This window comes from Diabrotica virgifera, chromosome 6, assembly GCF_917563875.1.
Source record: "Diabrotica virgifera virgifera chromosome 6, PGI_DIABVI_V3a".
Taxonomy (NCBI): domain Eukaryota; kingdom Metazoa; phylum Arthropoda; class Insecta; order Coleoptera; family Chrysomelidae; genus Diabrotica; species Diabrotica virgifera.
Window position 1 is genome coordinate 165,347,237 of NC_065448.1, and position 15,318 is coordinate 165,362,554.

Sequence of the window (15,318 nt, forward strand, 5' to 3'; positions counted from 1 at the left end):
AAAACTTAAAAAACTACTAATTTACCGGCTTCTCTCCCATCTCCCTCCCAAACCGGACGCTCAAAATGGTGTAACTTTTTACTGAACAATATGTGGACCATATAGAACATTTTGGTGTTGGAGGAAAACTTTTACTTTGGATGTTTGGGTTAGGCCTTTTTTTGGACCAGTTATACTATACTACCTCCGTAACTTTGGAACCATTCATTTTAGAAAGATTATGCATAGGACCTTTTTTATTTAAAATTTAATGTAGAACAATTTTGTATAGAGGGTTGTTCATGCTGAACCGCATAGTTTTAGAAATATTGTCGAAAAACTTAAAAAACTACGAATTTACCGATTTCTCCCCCCCCCCCCCCCAAACCCGACGCTCAAAATGGTGTGACTTTTTTCTGGACATTGTGTGGACCATATAGAACAATTTGGTGTTGAAGGATAACTTTCACTTTGGATGTCTGGGTTATGCCATCTTTTGGATCAACTATACTATACTATTAAGGATAGCTATGACACGATTTTGATAGGCAACCCATGCTAGAAATATTTGTCTATGTATGAAATTTCATAAAACAATGTTTCATCCGGCAAGCAGATGGGTACAGATCGACCTGTGTTCGGACCTCGTACTACTACCACCTAATTTCGAAGAGTCGAACTAGTTGGTCCTTAAATGTTTCGGGTGGTATTTTAGGTAATTATGTAATACGCTCTTTCTTTTTTAAGAAAAGAGTAATCGGAGAGGTTTATTTAGGCCTTTTAGTAAATCATTGTTTACCTATTTTACTTAAAAACGTGACACAACATCCCTCAACAATTATGGTATTTACATGACGATTATGTAAATAAATATTAATAAACATTTATTATTTATGTTAATTAATTTTTAAAAATAAATTAAAATTCTATTAATAAATAATTATTTTGTAGGCGCCTGGACAAGAGTACGAAATTGGATACAATGCGGCTTTAGGAGACACCGGTTTGTTGTTTAAAATGAGGAGTCCTCACCGTGAAACTTTACCATTAAGAGAAAGAAGGTAATGTGTGCACCTGCATAATGTGTCAAAAAATAATATCGGAAATAATTGATACCGAAGAATATCTGTACTTTTGTTTTATTTCCCTTCCCTCTCTTTTATTTTCATGTCATACCATACGCCTTTCGATTAACATTCACAGTGAGAATCACTTTTTTAGCATGACGATATATTTCTTTCTTTTTCGTCGTTTTTATTTACATTTTTCGACTTTTCTCCTTTAATTTGATATCTTATATGTTTTTCTCTGATCATTAATTCGTATTTCTCTCCTTCCACTACTCTTTTATTTGATCTGCCATGCGCTTTTTGAAAAAAAGATAAAGAAACTACTTTTTATGTGTGTCGCACTTTGGGTAGGACAATGGCAAGGTGGGGCAACTATAGGAGGAAGTGAAATCAAAATTCTACGTTATGCTGATGACACTGTTATATTGGCGTTTTCATCAGAAGAACTGGAACAAATTATGAATATGTTAGCCACGGTAAGTGCGGAATATGATTTGAAAATAAGTATACAGAAAACCAAATTAATGGTCATCGATAGAATCAGAAACAACCAAACAGAGATAAGAAACGCACTTGGTTACGAAATGGTCAGACAATTTAATTACTCAGGCTCCGTCATCATTAACAGTGGAAGATGCGAAGACGAGATTCGTAGACGCATCACAATGACCAGATCGGCAACAGTCAAACTCACAAAACTATGGAAAAATACCGATATTACAAAAAACACAAAATTACGCCTTGTTCGAGCATTAATATTTCAAAAAAATCCACAAGAAAAAAGTTTTCCTGTAGTTGGCTGTATACCATGTAATACAAAAAACAGTAAAATCCTTTATAAAAGGTATATATTTAAAATCCCTAAAAAGGGCTACATCACAATCACATAACTAGGGGTCGACAAGACAAGAATTCTTGTCTTGACAACAACTTCTTGTCTTGTCTTGAGAAAAATCAAGAAATTTTAAAAAATCTTGTCTTGACGTTTTCTTGACATCTTATATCTTGTCTTGACTCAAGAAATTTCAAGATGTTGAAATTTCTTGATTACTCGGTCCGGTGATTCCCCGCCGATCTTTTTTATTGCGTTGCGTGCTAACACGGCCTCCAGTGCCATTGGGGGAGTCCCCGATCTGGATTTGTTTCCTGCCGAACGCAAAATTGATGTGTAGTTACATGCTTATATTTCACATGTTCGTAAGTTAGCTGTCCAGGATTTCATAAAAATTGTTGAACCAAATCGAAACAGTTTAGACATCGAAAAGGATTTTGATTATTTGGAGGATGAGATCAAGGTAGAAAATTATATAAATAATACTACTTTAGATTTCAACTCTCCTGTAAGTAAAATCAAATATTATCATCATCATCAACACGTACGCGTCCACTGCTGGACATAGGTCTCCCTCGGCTCCTTCCATCTTTCTCTGTTTTGTGCGGCTTGCATCCAGTTGCCGACAATACGTTTCAGATCGTCAGCCCATCTGGTTGGTGGTCGTCCTCTGCTCCGTAGTGCTTCTTCTCGTGGCCTCCACTCGACAGTACGTTTTGTCCATCGGTTGTCTGACAATCTGGCGACGTGTCCTGCCCAATTCCACTTGAGCGACGCGATTCTTTCGACGGCGTCCGCTGTTTTTGTTCTACGACGTATTTCTTCGTTTGGGATTCGGTCCCTCAGGGAGACACCCAACATCTGGCGCTCCATAGCCCTTTGAGTTATGCGAATCTTGTTCACTACCTTTTTTGTGAGTGTTAATGTTTCCGCTCCATAAGTGAGTACAGGCAATACACACTGGTCAAAGATTTTCCTTTTCAGGCATATGGGTAAGTCCGATTTAAATACATAGCTCAGTTTACCAAACGCTGCCCAGGCTAATCCTATGCGACGTGGGAGCTCGCACGTCTGGTTATCTCTTCCCAATCGAATTTCATGTCCCAAGTACTTATAAGATGCAGTCTGCTCAATATTCATTCCATCAAGAACAATATTACGATTTAGCACCAGATTAGTCATTATTTGCGTCTTGTTGATGTTAATCCTTAGTCCGACCTCTAAGGAAGCGTGATATAACTTGTTCAACATTATTATTGCATCATCCATACGATCGGCTATAAGGACGATGTCATCTGCGAATCTCAACTGACTGAGCTTCTCTCCATTTATGTTGATACCATATTCGTTCAGATCTGCCTTCTTAAAACTGTGTCAAATATTATACCTTGTCAAAAAAGATCAAAAACTCAGGACAAATTCAAGTTAAACTTAACGGTGTTTGCGGGCCATACATTGTAAGATGACTATGCCAAAATTAGATGTACCTACAAGATGGCATTCAACTTTCGAAATGCTAACATGGGGGTTAAAGTGTAACAAATGCTTTAACTATATTTTGCGACAACGTCGAAAATCTAAATAATTGCAAAATATTAGATAACGAATGGGTTCAGATCATTAAATTTTGTCAATATCTTTAAGGTGACCAACTGTACTCATTTACTGAGTTTTGTACTCTTTTTTCGCAAACCATACTCCTTTCAAATCCTGTACTCTGAAAGTACTCATTTGTATAATTTTATACTCATTGTGAACGGATATAATGGATAGTGAACTTTAGAGCATTAAATTATTTCAAATGGACCCTTCTAAACAATAAACTTGAATGGAAAGAATTTTCTTCAGCAGTTGAATTTGTAATGAATGAAGTGCAAGATATTGTTATTAATGACCATTTTCTCTTTGAAGAAATTCGAATAGTAAATTTATATTTAAATGAAGACAAATTGAAGAAATGGAACAATGAGAAAATAGAACTTGAAAAAAGATGGGCAGAAATCTTTCGGCATTTTAGAGTAGAACATAGGTATCCCACATGAAAATTTAAAAGTTTTAATAGAAAGCTTATGTTGTCCAGACCCTAATTAATGCTGCTGTTTTGAAAGGGTATTTTCACTAGGGAATAATTATTGGAGCAGTGAGAAGTCGCAACTTTCTGTAAAAACATTATCTGCCGTCTTAGCAGTCAAATTTAATATGCAAAATAAAAGTTGTTCGGATGTGGCTACATTATTATAGGAACATCCTCATTTAGCAAAAAAATGCACTCCAAAGAAAAATATGTTTTTAAAAGAAAATAAAGTTTTTATCCTTTTTTATTCTTTTTTTTTGTTTCGCCTATCAAATACAGTAGACTCCATCTATAACGAGAAATGAAATGGCGGCCTAATTACCTCGTTATAAGAGGATCTCGTTATATCAGACAACAGTAATATTGATGTTTTGATATCTCTTACGTAGTTTATTAGGGGTCGATGGTGAACAATGAGACCTCGCCATCGTAAATTTCCTACAATAATCAATATCGGTCGATACTCAGGAAGAAGTTTATTGCAGGCGGCGAAGCATATTACAGCACTTGCCTCGATAATAACATAGATGTTAGGGATTTCTATATACAGCCAGTTGGGGTGTTAATTTATAGCCATTACTGCCCTAAAAACAGGTAAAAAACATATTTTTCGGTTTCATTTTTCCTCGTTATAACCAAATATTCCTCGTTATAGAGGGTTATAGTTCAATAGGAATTTCATGGGACACCAAATGTACCTCGTTATAAGCGAAACCTCGTAATATCCGTGTTCGTTATAGAGTCCACTGTACTTGCAAAGTGTACTTTTTTTGAACAAAAAATAGTTGGTCACCTTAATATCTTAGAAGCTTTAAAACACTTTCTTCAGTAAGTACTTGAAGGGGAAAAATATTGTACAGTAAAACCTCGATATAACGGACCTCTATTTAACGGACTTCAGATATAAAGGACAAAAAATCCGCTCAAATGTGAAAAAAATTAAAACGTCTCTGTATTTTACAAAGAATTTCAATAAAAATTTTATTATAGCATAATGCGGACATATTTCTAATAAAAGTATAAAAAACAGCAAACTTCAAAAGTGCAAACAAAACTAAAAAAAAAGTTTTTTGATGCATTTTAAACGTTTTTTTCTATAGCGGACTTTCGGCTTTAACGGATAACCCGTCCCCCCAATTGGTCCGTTATATCGAGGTTTTACTGTACACTCCCATTGGTGGTAATTGGAATAAACTTACTTTTAGACAAACTGGAAATATGGGTTCACGAACTTGATAATAAAATTGATAGAGACGCTACCGATGAGCAATAATTATTGTATGGTTTTGTACTTTATAGTGTATATTTTTCACAAATAAATATGTTTCAGAGTTTTCACTATTAGTCAAGATATTTCAACATTTCTTGTTTTCTTGACGAGAAATTTTGGTATTGACATAAAATTTCTTGTCTTGTCTTAAAATCTAAAATTGCTTCTTGTCTTGATCTTGTCTTAAAATCAAGACAAGATCTTGAAATTTTCAAGAAGTTGGCGACCCCTACACGTAACTAGTTTTCGACTGGTATACCAGTCATCATCAGTGCTTACGTGAAGTTTACATGCTAACCACCAAGATATAATTTAACAAAAATATGAGGGTCAAAGCTTTGTATACGTAATTCGTCAAGGAAACATCGGTTGTAAATGCTAACTTAAGCGTGGATGTTTGAAATATTTTTACTAATATGCCCCATGGTGGAAGTCTTCCACCATGTGAACAAGTCAAATCTCAGCTCAGATGTTACCTGGGGCATATTAGTAAAAATATTTCAAACATCCACGCTTAAGATAGCATTTTTAACCGATGTTTCCTTGACGGATTACGTATGCAGGGCTTTGACCCTCATATTTTTGTTAAACTATATCTTGGTGGTTAGCATGTAAACTTCACGTAATCACTGATGATGACTGGTTAACCAGTCGAAAACTAGTTATGTGATTGTGATGTAGCCCTTTTTAGGGATTTTAAATATATATCTTTTATAAAGGATTTTACTGTTTTTTCATTAATATTTTCTATCGTCGCCTATCCTATAGATATGGATTGCTGCAACTAATTTTACAGAAAAAAGTAGAAGGATAACGTGGACCAGGAAGGCGAAAGAATTCCTGGCTGAAAAATCTACGTACGTGGTTCAACACAACCAACATTTTTTTCAGTGTAGCAGTGTGCAAAGTATACATTGAAATATATTGTCGATTACCTCACGAGTTTGATCGTGTGAAATATTTTTTATGTAGTTTACTTTTGAACTTCATCACTTCCTTAATAGGGCTTTGCTCTAATATATCTATCACTTGAGCACAAGTAATAAGGTATGTTCCTGTGTTTTCTAGTGTAACACTAGTTCCAAAAAAGTGTAGAAGTACTACGCTACACTAAGTCGTTCCTTTGCAAGTTGTAGTGGTGCATCACTCTGTTGTTTTGAAGTGTAGCAAAAAAAGTGTAACACTAGTGTAGTTAAATCCACATCCACACCTGCTTCTGAGAGGGTGGCTAACTACACTCGTCTTGCGCAGTATCATCCAACTGATTGATAACTGTTCAGCTGCGTAGACTGAAAATTCACCGAAACACAGTTTACCGAAAGTACAATTCACCGAAATTTTATGAATAAAGTAGTAAAAAATTAATTTATGATGATTAACTAAGGGCACCCTGCTAATTGCATTTTAATATTTTCTTTAGAAAAGGGATTAAACTGCCAACGGGTTTTTAGCAAATATAGATTTCAGTCTATATACAGGGTGTTTGGTAAACAATGGGCCATAGCTTAACCTTAGATTCCGGAGGTTAAAATAGGTCGATTTAAGATGACTTACCTTGGTACGACAGTTGATAATAACCGAAATACTCAAAGTATAAACTTTTATTTTATTTATTCTTGAATATTTCCTAACAGGCATGGGATAATAACACGAAATTTGGTAAGCGGGGGTTTTTTGGGATGATAAATCTAAATTCGTTACCAAAAATGATGTATTACCCAGAGGGCGCCACATATGCCTTTCAGCGCTCATTTAATATGTTCAGTTTTTTTTATTACCCATTTTACAAACTTTTTGAATAAAAACTTTTATTCTCTTAATATTTTTACTGAAAAAAGGTATACTACATTCATCTCGCTAAACTCAACCGTTTTTGAGATAAACGCATTTTAACTCTGCGAGGAAACATCATTTTTGGCATAATATCATTGTCGTTACACCCGAGAAATAACTTAAAACCACAAAAATTTCCAAAAATGTATCGCAAATTTCTTCAAATGGAATTTGCGATGCAATGACATAAATATGAGAACTGACACAATTATTATGGTTTCAAGTTTATTTTTCGGGTGTAACTACAATGATATTATGCAAAAAATTACGTTGTATCGCAGATTTAAAATGCGTTTATCTCGAAAACAGTCGAGTTTAGCGAGATTACAGTAGTATACCTTTTTTAAGTAAAAATATTAAGGCTATGGGTACATAATTCACAAATATTTTACGGCTATCCCTAATTTTTCTGTCTTTACACGGCAAATTACGTGTAGTAAAATTCTCACTGGTATGGAAACTGCAGATGTAAACATTAGGTTGACAGTGACATTGTCATTAGAAAGGTAGAGATGGCTATTTCGGTTTCGTTCAGTTTTTGAATGTTCTTGGATAACCTTTACTTGTATAAATGATAGGATTATTTTTTCACTAATTATGTATTCAGTGGTTACCATTATTTATATACTATACAAATAGTCGAAAAAGAAAAAAAGTTTATTAGCGGAAACAGAAGACAAACTTAAGATATGGATGAACATATTATCAGAAGAAAGTCACAGGCTGTTAAGGTCATTCTTCAGAGTTCCCAAAGCTTCATATACCTGTGCAGAGAGCTAAATACTCAACTAGACCACTGAAAAGAAATCATAAGACGCATTGAAATAGCAAGGTCTGGTTTCATGAACATGCGTAAAATGCTCTGTAACCCCAAGCTATCAGTCACAATAAGATTGAGAACACTAAAGTGTTATGTGTGAATGTGTGGTCTCTATTACTATGTGGTTGCGAGACCTGAACATTAAAACAGTATGACGTTAACAAATTGAATTTATTCGAAATGTGGATGAACCACTGGGCCAGCAGAACCACGAATGAAAAATTACTGAGAATAATAAACACACGTCCTCATCTGGTCAATACTATCAAAATTAGATAGACGTCATATCTAGAACACATAATGCGCCATAGGGAATTTGAGCAGCTCCAGCTAATATTAAATGGCAACATCGAAGGTAAAAGGGGTTAAAGAAGAAAGAAAAAATCTTGGCTCCGAAACATCAGAGATTGGACCCACACAACAGGAAATGACTTAATTCATCAAGCCCTGATTAGAGAGAAATTCGCCATATTGACCGTCAACCTCAATAGAGAAGTCACTTAGGAAAAGGAGCCGAAAATATCATTTTATTATTTTTCTTCGAGAAAAAAAGCGTTAAAACTCTCCGTAAAAAGCGAAGCCTTTAATTATAAAATCTTAAAATCATCTTTATTAAAAAAGCCGACATTTATTAATTCACTCAATAAAATGGGCGGAATGCATAAAACGTAGTAGATGCTATTGCTTCAGCAAATAGTCACTACTTTGTAGCATTTTCTTTTACATAAAAGTAGGTGCGTTTGTTGAGAAGAACTTACTACACAACAGAAGTACCTACTACTGACCAGAAGTATCTACTAAAAAGCGTAGCGCCAGCCGTGTCTGCATTACACCAATCGTGATGGAATTAGTTTTCCATGTGCTTGTGATTTGTGAATTCACATTTTTACGTGCCAAATTATTAGAATTGTACATGAGTAAAAATGAGTGACTCAGAGCCGAAGCGACAAAAGAGTTACGCGAGGATAAAAATGAAAAATTGTTATTTGTTAATCTTCTTCACAATTATTAAATTTTATTTGATAAAAGAATGACCCAAAAATTAAGAATCTTCTTCTTAGTTTGTAAATTTTTCTATGACACACATTCATAAATGCTGTCATATTGTAACAAAACAATACCTACGCCGAAGACGTCCACCCACCAACTTCACTTAAACTGAAGCAAAATACTACTAAACAAGCACATACTTCAAAAGCGTAGTACATTCTTCTATGTAGGCTGGTAAATAGTAGCAAATACTACGGAGAAAAGCAAATGCTTTTTAAGTTTAGTGAAATCTTCAAAAATGTAGTACGTACTTGAAGCATTAGCATTTACTACATTTTATGCCACCATGGGCACTTTACTTTATAGCTAAACTCGCACCTATTTATGGTTATCGGGACAAACTCTTATACAAATACTTGGAAATACTTGGATTTTCCATAAATAATATATAAACAATAAATAACTTTTTATTAATTGTACGCCTTAAATCAATTATTATTTTTCAAATACATTATCAATACTATTTAATAAACAACTCTTTGATTGATTTTATTATCATCGTAAAAGCGTTAAAAAGCAGTAGCAGAATGAATTGCTATATCAAAATAGCGGGTCGGACACATCTCTACTTGTCACTGTCTTGAGTCTTGTCATAACATTATATTCGAATGAGTGCGTTGTATGACAAAGATAGCAAATGTTCGATTTCCACGGACATGGTGTACATTTTTTTCGAATCCTGAAAAAACTAATAAATATTTTTTAAAAATTTAGACACAAAATGAAAGACTAAATTATTATCGAGGGCCGAAAGTCCCTTAGAATATATAAGAAGTTTCTTTCAAATGAGATAGTTGAAATTAAAAATCACACTACATTTTCTCTTAGTTTTTCACCTCTGTAACTTATTATAATAAACATTATAGAAGTTCTCAGGGACTTTCGGCCCTCGCTAATAACGTAATCTTTCATTCTGCGTTTAAATTTTTGAAAAATATTTATTAGTTTTCTCAGGATTCGAAAAAAATGAATCCCCATTTGAATAGCATTGCAGCCGAAAATACGTACCGATCCTCATAAGGGAATAAAAGTTTTGATACATAAAGTATGTAGAGTGGGGGATAAAAAAAATTGAACGTATTAAATGAGCGCTGAAAGACCTATGTGGCGCCCTCTGGGTAATACATCATTTTTGGTAACGAATTTAGATTTCTCATCCCAAAAACCCACGCTTACCAAATTTCGTATTATTATCCCATGCTTGTCAGGAAATATTCAAGAACAAATAAAATAAAAGTTTAACTTTGACACCTCGTATTTCGGTTATTATCAACTTTCGTACTAAGGTAAGTTAGCTTAAATCGACCTATTGTAAGCTCAGGAATCTAAGGTTAAGCTATGGCCCATTCTTTACCAAACACCATGTATTGTGTCATTTGTTTCCTGTTATTTGTGATATAGTTATTTTCCTAACTAGTGCGGAAAGTGATACTTTCACGCACGAGACTGCCGTTGACCCGAACGACGCGATAGTGGATTTCGGGCAAGCAGTCGAGTCGAAGGCTGAAGAAGAAGAAATTTATTGATATAATTTCGGTGAAATGTCCTTTTGGTAAACTGTCTTTCGGTGAAATGTTTTTGGTGAATTGTTTTCGGTGAATTTTCCTTAATTTCGTTTAGCTGTCAGATGTGTTCGTTTACAATAAAATATCTTTTTCTTTTTAGTTTAAATTATATTTAAAAACTTTAAAAACTAAAGTACCTACAAATTTTGATTTAATTTTTTATTTTGTTGTTTCTAACCTGACCAGGATAACCTGACATGCTACCGCAATTCAAAGGTTAACCTCTTCGCGCCGGATCGTCATACGGCAAGTCGCACCTTATATACGGATTCGCGCGCTTATCCGCTGGCGAACGAGCTCATGATGCACCCTTGTCCATCACCGTACGTAGCGGACAGTCAAGCATGATGCACACGGGTGCATCACCGTACCGAAGGGGTTAACTACCCTAGAGCGTTCCTTTGCTTAGTGCTACTTCCATTATTTTCGTTTGAAACTAGCCAGTGTAGTCTACACTCGACTGCACTCTTAAGGTATGTATAGATATGCGCACCGTGCGTTCTTGGCGCCGACAGAAGTTGGATCGTGTGCGCACCGTTTGTGTGTCACTTGAAAACACGTACTAACGCGTACTAATCTAATGAACCAGCCACGAACTCGTACCGCACACACGGCGCGACGTCTTCGGTGCGCATATCTGTATGTACCTTTAAGCTAAGGACACATTATTAACACGTGTCGTGTTAACACGTGTCAACACGGCACGTCAGAATGCGACATATCAGATAGGCCGGACACATATCTCTGTTGCAAAACGTGTGTTATGCTGACATTTTGATGTTCTTAAACTAGTGAAATAGTGGTTACAATACAATGGAACACCTACAACAAGCAGAGATGGATTGGTTAGATGAAGAAGAGGAAATGCTAGCTGTTTCTGCGGCATTGCTTATGCTACGATATGAATGCAGAGAGTACTGAGTTCATCCAATAAACGAACGTAGACACGAATTTGGTGAATATCATGTTCTGCTAATTGTTCCTCCATATTTAAACGTATAAAATGTACTTATAAAATATGTAAACAAACTCCCGGCGCTGTCTTGATGTTTTAACACACTGTAACACTGACGAAAATCTAACCACGTTAGATATTGAAAACACGCGTTAAGACGTATTAAAGCGTGTTGTCGGTTTCTGACGACACATCACAATAATATGTGTAGATCTATTTAAAATAACGTTATAGATATTTCTATGACACGTGTTAATGCGTGTTAACACGACACGTGTTAATAATGTGTCCTTAGCTTTAAAGTGCTACACAAGAAAACAAAGGAACAGTTCTATAGAGTGCGAATATACCTATTGGGACCGTGCAAGTTCGGAAAAGCGACACCTGGTTTCATAGCTCGGCAACATTTTTCGCACTTCTAATTATATTGGCCAATTATACTAGTCCTGGTTGCTGGATAATTGTCAAGGCCATAGCCCAAAAAAAATATAAGAAGAAAAAGTAAGATCGAGGTTATGTTATTAAAAGGTAAACAATTGTATATAGTAAATAAAATTAATTTATTAGAATGCAGTACTACAAGCAAAATACAATTAATTAAATTTACTTTTACATAATAATTGCATATCATATCAATATTGTGGAGCAACATATAATTTTTCTTCTTCAATGACAGTAGGTATGAAATATACGTCAATTTAACAATTTCAATTGACAATATGAATTTTTCAAGAAAGTTGCAAGATTTCTCCACTATTTGCGCACGATCGTTTCTCGTATCCCTTCCAAGTACTTTGCACACCGCGAATAAATATAATATAAGAAATTCGGAATGGACTTTTGTAAAAAGAGATATAGTGCAGGTCAAGATATAGTATTTTTGTGACTTTGACTTTTATTTTTTTTTTTTTACAACTATTATATCGTCTCAATTCTAACCATCACGACTCCCATTACGTACCGATAAATGCTGCAAGGTCTATACGAAGGAGAAGCGTACTGGGATCTTTGACCGTCAAAGTTTGACGGTTATAACAGAGAACAACGAACACATGTTCACGTGTTCGTTGTTCTCTGGTTATAATTGGAAGTTTGTGGTGAAACTATTTAAGAAAGTCATAAAACATGAAGACCTGCACTTCATCTGTTAATTTATTGGTCCTAAAATTTTTCGTATTATATAAAAAAGTTCGTATATTACTAATATTCGTTTTTTTTTCTGCTTTTAGGACCGTCTAAACAGATGTTGCTTGTATTCATTGTATATACAAAATATAGATAATTTAAAATAAAATTATTTACAAAAGTAGTTTTAGTTTTTATTATTTTATTTTAGCATTCTACATATTTGAAAATAGGCTTGACCATTTTTTACATGATTCCACAAGTTCTAGCTATTACGATGTGGTTTCATCAAAATGTAATACCGCCACATTACTAAATCAATGTCCGGCAGTACTTTAACCGTATAATTTCCAAATCGCTAGATAGGGAGACGATGGAATGGCAAGCAAAACTTTTCGAATTAAAGAATCTGTTATAGTTAGGGATCATTTAACAGAGGACATAAAGATAAAAGAGATGTGCGACAAGGATGTAAACTGTCCTCATTATTATTCAATATACAGGGTGGGTCATTAGTGCGAGGAAGTCCAATTACTCATTTGTCGAAAGAGATACGAAAAATGTTAGGTTAGGTTAGTAAAAAAAGTTATTCAGATAAACTTTGGGGCATAGATAGAAGATAGGACCAAATTTTACAAATATTTTCACATATACAGGGTGTGTCGTTGGGAAACGGAAATACTTTAATGGTGAATAGAGGTCACCGAGGCCGTTCTAGGTATACTAAATTTTTTGCCCTACCGACTTTTATATCCGAGTTACATGGTGTTTTATCGATTTTGCTCATTTCTTTCCTAAGCCATAACTTTAGAACCACCCTGTATATTTTTTAATATTTGGTACACATATGTCTCATTCAAAACCCAAACGACCGCCATACTAATCAGAAGAAAAATCCAGGTCCGGATTAACAAAAAATTATAAAGTAATTGTGACCTTGAAACAACACCCTGTATATTGAAATTTTGAAAATTTGTTTGCATATTTGAAAAGAGCACAAAAAACTAACTCTAATGGTTCGCTTGTATTTTTCGGCCAGATAATTTTTTGACTTTAATTTTGAAATTATATTGAATTTTTTAAGAACTCAACATTAAAAAGCAGGTATTATTAACTTTTTTAATTATAAATTATTAAAGTTATTGAATAAATACCCATTTTAAAATGAATCAATACTTATTTACCACATTGGAAAGACCCAATTATTAATCACAATAAAATCCAGGTCCGGAATAACAAAAAAACATAAAGTGATTGTGACATTGAAACAACACCCTGTATATTGACATTTTCAAAATTTGTTTGCACATTTGACAAGACCACAAAAATCCGAGTTTATCGGTTCACTTTGATTTTTTGTGCAAAAATTTATTTAAATTTGAAATTAAATATATTCAAATTTTTAAGAACCCTGAAATTAATAAGCAGGTTTTTAAAGCACTTTTAATAATAAATCATTCAAGTTAATAAATAAATACAAATTTAAAAAATAATCAGTTATTATTTACTGAGTTAGAAGGACTCACTTACTAATCACAAGAAAAATCCAGGTCCGTATTAACAACAAAATATAAAGTAATTGTGACCTTGAAAAAACACCCTGTATATTGAAATTTTTAAAATACGTTTGCACACCTGAACAGAGCACGAAAAACTAAGTTTAATGTCCCGCTTTAATTTTTTGTGCAGACAATTTAATGACATTACTTTTGAAATTATATCGAAATTTTTATTATGAGTCCCCAGAGTTCTTAAAAATTTCGACATAATTTCAAAATTAAATTCATTAAATTGTCTGGCCAAAAAATTAAAACGAACTTAGTTTTTTGTGCTCTTTTTATATCTATGTGCAAACGGATTTTGAAAATTTGAATATAGAGGGTGTTGTTTTTACAATTACTTTATATTGTTTTGTTAATCCGTACCTGGATTTTTGTTATGATTTGTAAGTGGGTCGTTAGAATGTCGTAAATAAGTATTGATTATTTTTCAAATGGATATTTATTTAATAACTTTAATATTTTATTGTTAAAAAGTGCTTTAAAAATCTGCTTTTTAATTTCAGTGTTCTTAAAAGTATCAATATATTTATTTCAAAATTAAAGTCATTAAATTTCCTTTACATAATATTAAACCAAACCGATAAACTCAGATTTTTGTGGACTTTTCAAATGTGCAAACAAATTTTGAAAATGTCAATATACAGGATGTTGTTTTAAGATCACAATTACTTTATGTTTTTTTGTTAATCCGGACCTGGATTTTTCTTGTGATTAATAATTGGTTCGTTCCAATGTGGTAAATAAGTATTGATTAATTTTAAAATGAGTATTTATTCAATGGCTTTAATAATTTATAATTAAAAGATACCTGCTTTTTAATGTCAGAGTTCTTAAAAAATTCAATATAATTTCAAAATTAAAGTCATATAATTGTCTGGCCGAAAAATTGAAGCGAACGATTAGACTTCGTTTTTTGTACTCTTTTCAAATATGTAAACAGATTTTCAGAATTTCAATATACAGGGTGTTGTTTTAAGGTCACAATTACTTTATAATTTTTTCTCAATCCGGACCTGGATTTTTTTTGTGATTAGTATGTCGGTCGTTTGGGTTTTGGATGAGACACATGTGTATCACATATCAAAAAAATATATAGGGTGGTTCTAAAGTTATGGCTTAGGAAAGAAATTGGCAAAATCGATAAAACACCCAGTAACTCGGTTATAAAAGTCGGTAGGGCAAA

General features: G+C 33.7%; 2 protein-coding genes across 2 annotated transcripts in view; one reads left to right on the top strand and one right to left on the bottom strand.

Moving 5' to 3' along the window:
* The window catches only part of LOC114334796 (NADH dehydrogenase [ubiquinone] 1 alpha subcomplex subunit 10, mitochondrial), a 49,714-nt gene extending 36,957 nt beyond the window's left edge, over positions 1–12,757 (top strand). The window contains exons 7-8 of the mRNA XM_028284890.2: positions 931–1,040; positions 12,678–12,757. Coding sequence (XP_028140691.1) covers positions 931–1,040; positions 12,678–12,687 — 120 coding nt within the window. The 3' untranslated portion in view covers positions 12,688–12,757. The remainder of the gene's footprint in view (positions 1–930; positions 1,041–12,677) is intronic.
* Positions 1–15,318, bottom strand: part of LOC114342278 (nitrilase and fragile histidine triad fusion protein NitFhit) — a 368,011-nt gene that overhangs the window by 297,218 nt on the left and 55,475 nt on the right. The gene's annotated exons all lie outside the window — the stretch shown is intronic.